Here is a 10,304-nt window from a genome sequence, read left to right as displayed (position 1 = left end):
ATTAGGTTGAAATACACAGGCTCCTTAGAGCCTTTATTTTCCAAATCTTATTGAGACGATAAAGTTTACATGAATCGCAAACCTTTCAGGTCAAAATTAACTAATGCCACTAAAAAGGAAAATCATACACGCACACAGATGCATCTATTATACAGATTAAACTATTTCCTGGATATATGCGACATACCAGATGTGTTCACACAATTTCTGAGTCAGTATTTTGATGATTACTTTTTGTGTACCCACGACTAGCCGATTCATCTGTGAACGCATGCACGTATGGCCTTCGTCTGTTTTCTGCTCTTATGTTTGTTTTTGTGTCTTTGACAAATATTCTATTTTCCATTCTTTTTTATGTATAATGTAGCAATACAATCATAATCTTTTCAAAGACTAATAAAAAGCTTGCATTTTTTCGGGTTTCCTTGCATTACACTCGTTTCAGATAATGCTTGTATCTTGTATATCGAGCGATAAGGAATACTACCAACAACAGATAGTTAAAATTGATATCTTCCACGATATTGATACAGATGGACAATTTCATCTAAGGTTTAAATTGAATCATTTAGTGTTTTTTTTTTTTATTACCAAAGCTTGCTCTAAAAACAGCGTTGAAAAGGGACGACATTGTTCGACTATACATCAACTTTACATGTTTTATTTTCTTTATCTGATTCGTCGTCTTATCTGTAATTTCACCGATTGTTTTCAATTTAAGTAAATGTTAATTCTCCATTAGTACTTTGTGTTGCTTTGACCTGAAAATCAAATTTGATTGAATATCTGCTATTCAATATTTACTTGATTTATGTTTAACATTTCTATTCCGTCTCACTATTCCTAATTTGTATCGCTATTGATAGAAAGTCACAGGAAACCAAATCACGATTTCAGTTTTGCGATTATATTCATTAGATAGAAAAAAGTATTACTCCCAAGTCATTTTCTTAAAGCTATGTTCTCGTAATCTATTTAACAATTTAATCATTTAGTGTAGCTTCTTATCATATACTGGTTTGATTCCTTGTATAAGCCATACAAAAGGCTTGGTGACCTATCATTATCATAAAACATTTTAAGATATCACCATATATTACGAATAACAAATGTGTCGAGTTTTGTGATTGGATAACAACAAGAGGATGTCACTATATTTCAGGAAACTGCAAGGGTGTTTACAACATTTGTATACCCATTTGGAACCTAGAAACGTCATCATAACATCTTTTACTTTGTGGCGAGGTAAAAAGCTATAGAGAACACAAGACATGAAAGACGCTCACAGAGTAAACATAATAACGTACATCCTTCAATAATACATTAATGATACAACATCACTCAATTTACACTTCAAATACTTGAAATTGATGTTTAAATATATTATTAATGAATGGGTGTTTTTTATAATGGCCCTGTTATCTGTCCAAGGTCTGTAATAAAAATCGATCGAGGTAGTCTGTAATGGCCTGCGGTAACGCTGTGGGCCATTACAGACATCCGAGGTCATTATTACTGACCCAGGTCATATAACAGGGTCATTATACAAACAACCATTTTATCAACCAACTGAACAAAAGTGTATGCGTTGCTGCCAACTTAATGTACTGTCTACTCTTTTAATGACTTATTTGTACTTCACCCTAATAAAGATTTTGATATATAAAATATTAAAAATATTAAAAAGTTGACAGAAGTTATGTGCTGAAAAACAGGATGAACAGTGATCCCTATATAAGGTTATTCTAATGTTGGTTGCTGGTTTTAGAAATATTGATTTTACGAAAACCATTGCTTTACCGTATTTTACAGAATGAAATAACGATGGCTTTTGTTTCTCGAGACGATCCGTTTTAAAAATTGACGGCCATGTTAAATTTATTATATTTGATATTAACACTGGTTTTCTGTAATGGCCCTTCATTGATGCCCAGTTTGTCTGTATTTAGTCTAGTTAGTTTTTTTGTAAACAGTCATATTTGGCAATACTGTACTTAGTTGTTTAATAAAGTGTAATACTAAATGGTTACATAGACGATAACATTATTATCATAGCAAATTACAAAATCCTTCACGTATGCGGAACCCATCAAGGTTTTTTCTCTCAACATGCTCAATATATGGTGTTGTTTAAAACAAAGCCACACGCACATACAAACACAAAACTTTAAATCTAAAACCTTTATTCAAAACATGTTCTAAACAAACAAAATGGCAAAAAAAATAAAGTTGAACTTAAATAGTTGACACAAAATAGTAAGAAACAATATACATGGTGTGAACATACATGCTGTATTGTGAATTTTGAACAAATATATGCACGGTAAAACAGATACAGACAGGGGGAATCCGTTATACATTTGTTAGTTAGGTCTCAACCGGGTATATACCGTGCAAGTCCCGACTTAGGGCTAATAACCTCTAGGCCTAGAAAGTCGCTGTGTATACCCTGTCTGAGACCGGAATAACATATAACTTTACAGATAACCAATGTGTCAAATAACAACACAGAAATGTCAGTATAAAATCAGGAAATTGCAGATGTATATTCGACGGTTTTACCCAGATAGAACCAAAAACCCCGTCATAATTAAACAAATATTTTATTATGTTTCATAGTGTTAACCTCTGAGTTAAAAGAACATTTCAAGAATGTCAGAGGCTAACATAGGGAAATCAATATCCTTACAAAAAACATTCACGTACGCGGAAAATATTAGGTTGGATTTGTCACCAGATATGTTATGAATATCGTCAAACAAATAAAACAAATAGAAAACAAGAAATCTCATTTTTTTTTTGGATAATACATGTATATTCCAGCGAAAAGAAATCGTGCCAAGAGAAAACAAGGTGCAAGTATATGAATTACAAAAACATTTAGAAGAAAAACAAAACATGTTAATGAATATGTATAATGTATTTTGAATGTTTAACAAATATCTTGTACTACAAAACAATTTAATGCGGGGTAATCCGTTATATGTGTGTAAGTTATGTCTCAAACATGATATATAATGTGACATTCCAGGCTGAGGGTACCTTTTTCTTTCGCCTACGGGTCAAAGAATATATACTTTAAGCCGGGAATATCGCATTATATACTCTTTCTGAGACGAGACCTGAATAACATACTACGTTTTGGCAAAGTATGAACACCTTCAATTATTTTTACTATACACTCCCATGCTACCGTCAGTGGCTTTATAATGCCAAGAAATATACTCTGTGCATGCTTACAGTTTTTATTCATGATATTTGCATATTATGAATATAAGAAAAAAATTAAAATAACAAAATTACCTAAATTGGAGGAAATGCTAAACGGAAAATCAATAAGCAAATGACCAAATCAAATACAAACAAATGTAAACATGTAACTAATATGACATTCTTGATTTGGTAAAAAAAAACCAAAAAAAATAACCATATCCCTAAAATACAGTGATGGGATGCATAATAGTCACATGAAACAAGGAAACACAAAAAGGCATATAGACAAAGCATATTAGCAAACAAGAAAAACTATAATAAAAATATATTAAAAAGGAATGTGGCACTATCACTGGATATAACAAAAAAAAAAACAAACTACACACTAAAAATATTATTCATATAATCTAATAAAAGATACATTACCATGCTATAAAAAAACAACGTTAGTCGAAGGAAATACAGTCAAACTTGTTCAAGAGACCACATGTATTTACGCAAACACCTTTGTTATAAGATTGTAAATCCCTCTGAAGTTCATTTCATATAGATTGGACCTGTATTCTCTCGTAAAAAGGTCTCTTAACAGGGTTAACTGTATATATGCATCAATGTGATTCGTTCTTTTCTCTGTACAACATGTATGTATAAACTATCAACAATATACATTTACAGAAGTCAAGTATCACTATCATCGCTTTCGTCGTATTCATTTTCGCTACTGGAAAGTGGAGCTACAGGATCCGCCATTAAATCTATTTCAGAATAAATTGTTCTGTTTACACTTCCATGTATGACGGCATCTCGCATTGTCGGTACGGTGTTGAATGTGATTTCAGAATAATTAAGATTTAAATCATCAATCTGAAATGAATCGAACAGTATTCCATAAACAAATACGAGACATGAAAAAAAAACTGCCAAATCGCGTAAAAAAAACGAAGGTTACGGGGACTGTTAAATAAGGATATAAAAAAATCAAATGGAATTTAAAACGGCAAGTTCTGATACAAATTGCAAAATCTGCAATTCTAACACATCAAACAAATGTTATATTTATAATTTTTGATCAGATAGGAGAGCTTTTTAACAACAGTAAAGAAAATGCTTTGCTTTTACCGAACAATCTTTTTTCTTGCAGTCAATCCTGTTATCATAGCCACAACACTGACATACAAACCTTTGCAGAATGTTCTTTTATTCTTTTGATTTTTATCTTCCATACTGTGCATAGACAATTGTCCTGATGATTTTAAACAAACAATGATCATAATACCAAAGATTCATACTTAACATGTTTTCTAGTAAGGAAGTTGGATATAAAACACGTGTTTCTAAAATTCATCTGTACTTATGTTGATAGGTTATATAAGTTATGTTGGGCCGAGAATAAACTTTAGAAATAGTCGTTATTATAGTTACCTGAGGGTTGAGCACTGCCGATACCGCGCCCCTGTTTATATACGTACACGATCTTCGACCATTTGCTAAAGTGAAATATAATTCAAAGTTTTATAAAGAATAACAAATGATAACATATCAATATTCTGCTAAGTAAGGTGTTTAATTTCAACATATTTTCTCAAGAGAACCGTTTTGAAAACAAATTCTAAAGAATTTAATGAGGAAAATTATATGAACAACAATTATTGTGTCTTTAGTTCAGTTGTATATGCAACGTAATTGAAATGCTCAATGTATGAGTCTTTTCGTCCTAATGGTTTTTTTTCTTCTAGAAATAGGAGGATACATAGACAAAGTAGGTATTGATATAATAATCTCCTGAATCGTTTCAGAAAAAAGATCTAGATTACAACAAGATCATTGTTATGAATGATTCGCATATCAAAATCAACAAAAATTAAAATAACAATAAAACAGAACTTTATGTTCAATCCAAAACGGAAGGCTCAACCAAATACTTGAATTCAAAACATTTTTCATAATCCTGAATTGGTTTAGGCATTTCATTATGTTAATTATAGTTAATTTATATTTCAACAAGTGGTAGAGTGTCCAAGTTGACAACTACATGTATACCAGAAATTTGACAGAGTATGTATATACAGGATTTTCAGATGTATACATCATGTTATTTCATTCTTCTTAAATATACTGTATTCAAATATTAACACAAACAAGAAAAACATAAAAACCAGCTTCGCAATTTTATACAGATATATTTTACCTAAGCCTCCGGCAAGAAGTTGCATCTGGTAAATTTGGTGTTCACTAGAAGTTGAAGGCACAGTTGTATCTAGTATGCTTTGGTTTCGTATGTTTTGTGCACGAGCTAAAATTGAATCAGCTGATGAAATATAGAGCAGGTTGTCCACTGGTTCCACTAAAACAAAACGTATAATTCACAGCAAAATTGAAAAAAAAGAATATTATTTAGAAAATGTAACACAACAAAACAAAAATCGATATAATTTGAAATATAAGTATTTCACATATTATTTTAACAAAAATAGTATGAATCGCTTACAGCGAATCAGGTGTTGTGTTACTATTTCCCAAACAAAATTGAAAAGTAAACTGTATAAAAAGAGTGTAATTCAAACAAGCAAGGCTAAAGGGCAAGTTGAAATTCGAACTCCAGATGATGACGAAAATAAGGAAAGTATTTTCCTGGGAAGGTATGATATTGTTATCGATGCTATTCACTTGTCTGTTTGAACAATATTCTCTACTCATACATCGTTCGCTTTGAAATACTAGACTGTGAGTTTTATGATTGAGGTTAAAACAGAAAAGCGCCTCGGATGCTATGCATATTGTTGCTGTTTTTTATTTTATTTAAGGCGCTTTTTTGTCATGATATATTGCACGTCGTTTTTAAACCTTATGTTCACCTATGAAGAAGATTTAGATAAAAAAAAGGGGTATTTTTCTTTTAAACGTTGTATCGCATTTTACTTCATTACACTTGCTTTAAATTAACCCTAAACAGCTCAGAAACGCATGTTTAGGCGTTGTTGTATTACACCAATTCCAATTTGTCAGGTAGGATACAAATTGGATACTTGTAAACAAAAGTTATAATTTTCTAAACTTCCTTAATATCACGTTTGTTATTAAAATTGAAACAAGTTATATGAAATAAAAAAAACAAAAAACAGAGAGATGTTTGTGATATCAAAAAGCTATGCAAGCCTGTCAATATGCACATTCATTATCCACCCCTTAAACAGGAACAGCTTCGTTTGTTTGTTTGATCCATAACGTATACATGTAAATGCATATATGTTTTTGTTATGCCATTTAGTATTTGGATGTTCATTGGAAATATTTAAATGTTTGTTGAATGTTCAAATTACTTTGATAACGACGTGACTAGTATAATAGCATATTGTTATTTCAACGTGATGATGCTAGGTGGTTTGTATTTGTTATTTACCATTTGAACCATGCCCGCACTGTATCTTATGATATTTATTATTCTTTAGAAAATACATTACTTAAATACCTTTTTAGTTAAAGACAATTTGAAATGCGTGGGTAAATATTATTTATATTGAACGAGTCAAACTGTTTACCTTGAAAGTTTTCTCTCACTTCTTCCTCCACCCTATAAGATAAAATGATATTTATAATGGCTAATTGAACACACCCAAGACATCACTGACCGTGCATTAATAAATTAAGCTACAATATTTGCTTTTCTTTTATTAATCGTATTGTCATTTGATAAAGTCGTACCTCTTATATGGTGCAAAATTTTTCACTGCATTCAGAATCATTCAATTTGAATCCATTCTGTTTTTTCCACTGATATTTAGTAAAGGTTCTTCAGAAAGTGGAGGGAGGAATAACTACAGCCAGGAACTGCATGTGACATATACTATTGATATGGGTATCGGATTCGTGCCAGAACTTGTTACTGATTGGTAATACAGATAATGTGAAAAACAAAAAGGCCTGGAATTGTGTATTGTTTAATCAACACCATTGTTCTACATTAGTTATATATATATATATTATTTCCTGCCGGCTAACAAGTTTGAGCTCGTTATTTTTGTGCCATAAAAGTCATATTATATATTTGTTTTGTTATATTATTTGTAAAAGATGTATGTGACATCGACAAGTATAATTATCATACAATATTTTATGAATGATTGAGTCTAAAACGTTTTCCGTCTGTTTCTTTTGAAAAACTTAATTTGAATTTCCATTTTTAGTATACTTGTCTGATTATAACTGTTTAAAATAAAGCAGCTAACTACATAATGTTAGTGTACTGTCAAACTTGGAATGGTTGGTTAGTTAATGACTATCAGTTTTGATGTTTAACAATGCACGTTATTACCATTCCAGAAATATCAGTTGTAATAACTCATTAAGATTGATTAGTCTCTGTTAAAGTGTAAGTTGTACCACGACATCAACAAGTAAATAACATGTTTTTTGTTTTGTTTACCAATGCAATTGATCGATTGATATTTGTTTTGGCGAAAAAAGGGCTTTTCAATATGCATGAATTATTATATAAATAATAGGAAAGGTGGTAAAAAGTGACATTGGTCTAACGAGAAAAATTATCTAAAGACATTTTTTTAAATGCATGGATGGCTGGCGATATAAAAAATATATTGGATTTCCAAAATATCAGAACATATTATGAGCTGAGTACACGCCATTGGTCGACTTTGGAACATTTGAGTACGAAATACATTATTAATGTGGGAATGTTTTATAGATTTTCTTACAACATTCAAACTGTCTAATAATTACAGATATGCTTTGAACAGGTTAACGTATATGCATTGATATTCATTTACATTGAGTCGAGTTCTTTCCGATATTAGCACCTATTAATTAGAGAGAAGAACGTGCGAAATATATGTTTATATTGAGTATTTATCAAATATACATACGGACTGTAGTTGTCAGATGCATCTTCTTCTGTAATGAAAAAAAAATAATTAAGAAAAACTTCATATCACAAATTACAAATGATTTTATAAGGACCAAAAAAATGCGAAAAAAGCAGAAAGTTTTATTTTACTTGCCGCATTAAAATATACCTGTTCCCTCTACTTAAAAAGGTGACGCATATATTGGGCATAATATATATATTTATATATACAGTAAAACCTGTATAAACCGGCCGGCTACGGGACCATGAAAAAGGGCCGGTTTGGACAGTGAGCCGGTTTATTCAGGTTTCTGTTTTGACCGGAAGTTAATGACTTGTGACGTCCGACATTTTGCATGAACAAATTCTCTCTGATTGTAAATTATATCTGATAAATTAAAATACTTTCACTTCGTTTTTCATTGTTTGCATTTGCATCATAATGCTCGCGTTCTTTGGATTGTAAGACGAGAGTTTCGATTTACTCCCATGATCAATACTTTGAAATGTTGGAATGGCCGATTAAAAAGCCAGAATATTATCAAACGTAATGTCATCACTTTCGAAACGTTGTCGTACAGTGTACAATATCCATTGATTGTTGTCATCCGGGTGTTTTTCATTATCAAGGTCATTTGTTTAGGGGTTCACAACAAGGAACCAAGGATTTCGAAATTACGATGTGAACTTTTTACTTCGCGATTTTAATTTGTTTATCCAAGTTAAAACGTAAGTTAAATCCGAGATATATATTCGGTGTGTCTTTTCGTTTAATTGACACGTGTATAATGTTTTAATAAATAATACAGCTCACTACTGTACGATTGTAGGTTCACAGTTTGACACCTGACTAATTGATTATCACGAAAAGTTATATTGTATCAACAAATATGTTTTGATTGCATATCGATCATTGAAATTAATTAGACAAACCGGTTTTGACAGGTAATAATTAATGTAATTAAGAGTATTGGGACTTCATAATAAGACCGGAATTCGGAATACACAGGGTCCGGTTTACAAAGGGTATTTTAACAAAGACTTTGAAAGGAAAAATAAGGGACTTTCATTTTCGGCCGTAATGGACAGGAAACCGGTTTATTCAGGGTCCGGTTTAATCAGGTTTGACTGTATATTGTAATTTGCAAATAATTGTTTATTGTTTAGGAAGGCCTTAGACTCGCGTTTGTATGTTTAGACCGCGAACAAAAATTTACAATTTAATAATGAAAAAGGATATCTTTGATAAAAGAAGAGAGTAAAACAGACTTGACATATTAAATATGTAATATATAGTTTACATATCCTACCTTTTCTTCTTAGACAGAAAAAAGTAATCGTTCCGTAAACAGCTATTGTTACTGCTAAAACAATCAATACAACAACAGATACATCTTTGGATAGAACAACTGCTATCATAATCAATAAAACTACAAACACAGCTTTCACACGATAAAGGTTAATCGTTGGCTCTGTAAAACAGACAGAAATCTACTGTTAAAAAAATCATTTTATTAATAAAAACGTACGGAATCAGAAGCAGAAAAGATTGTAAACTTGTCTTGATAAAAGAAGTACAGATATATCATGTATATAAAAAAAAAGATTTTTATCAAAGATCGAGTTTTAACTGTACTATTTTGATCTCATAAAAAAAAAATCTTTTTAATATATTATAACATGTTTCCCTAAGCTCCATAGAATAACATTTTTAATCTTTGTTTTTATCGTTGAAGAAATGGTGAAACTTTCCAGGGAGACTTCCAAAATGTACATTACTATTTAAGAATAACACCCAGAAGTGTTTATCTCGTGCTATGAATGAGGAGTATATTCATATGTTTCCTAAATATCAAGTCACTTACCTAAAGTCATTGCAGCAACGACAGTTGTCTGATTACTTTCTCCAATTTCATTTCTTGAGAACATCCGAACTAAATATTGAGTATTTGGAGTCATCTTATATAGAAGATTTGACATCCTTGTTTGCAGATTATCAATAATAGGTCCTGCCCGTGTCCACTTTTCGCCGGTTACCTGTTGATATTCTATGAAAAACGTCTGAGGGTCTCCCCCGTTAAACTCAGGACACCATGATACTTCTAAATGTCTATCATATGGAATCACTGACACGTTTCTTGGAGATTCGGGGCGTTCGGCTTTTGAAACAAATATCACATACTTAATACATTAATTACAACACAAGCTATTTTTTGTAAGTACTGTTTCA

The 10,304-nt window shown here is 31.2% G+C and overlaps 1 protein-coding gene across 1 annotated transcript; it reads right to left on the bottom strand.

The window, feature by feature from the left end:
* Positions 1-3,891: 3,891 nt before the first annotated feature.
* On the bottom strand, positions 3,892-10,033 carry LOC139503444 (uncharacterized). The gene is made up of 7 exons (XM_071293222.1): positions 9,940-10,033; positions 9,385-9,546; positions 8,094-8,121; positions 6,753-6,784; positions 5,402-5,557; positions 4,636-4,700; positions 3,892-4,077 (listed from the first exon to the last, which is right to left on the bottom strand). Exons 1-7 carry the CDS (start codon positions 10,031-10,033, stop codon positions 3,892-3,894), a joined length of 723 nt encoding a protein of 240 aa, XP_071149323.1.
* Between the last annotated feature and the right edge of the window lie 271 nt (positions 10,034-10,304).

This window comes from Mytilus edulis, chromosome 14 (assembly GCF_963676685.1).
Source record: "Mytilus edulis chromosome 14, xbMytEdul2.2, whole genome shotgun sequence".
NCBI lineage: Eukaryota > Metazoa > Mollusca > Bivalvia > Mytilida > Mytilidae > Mytilus > Mytilus edulis.
The sequence above is the reverse complement of the archived record's forward strand: the minus strand, read 5'-3'. Positions and strand labels throughout refer to the sequence as shown.

What these genes read in the sequence shown, in the direction of transcription:
- LOC139503444 (XM_071293222.1), bottom strand. Translation starts at nt 10,033, where the DNA reads ATGACTCCAAATACTCAATATTTAGTTCGGATGTTCTCAAGAAATGAA. An exon ending in CGTTGCTGCAATGACTTTAG is followed by an intron (nt 9,547 to 9,939) that starts GTAAGTGACTTG and finishes TCTGTTTTACAG; the next exon opens with AGCCAACGATTAACCTTTAT. An exon ending in TTTCTGTCTAAGAAGAAAAG is followed by an intron (nt 8,122 to 9,384) that starts GTAGGATATGTA and finishes TTTTCATTACAG; the next exon opens with AAGAAGATGCATCTGACAAC.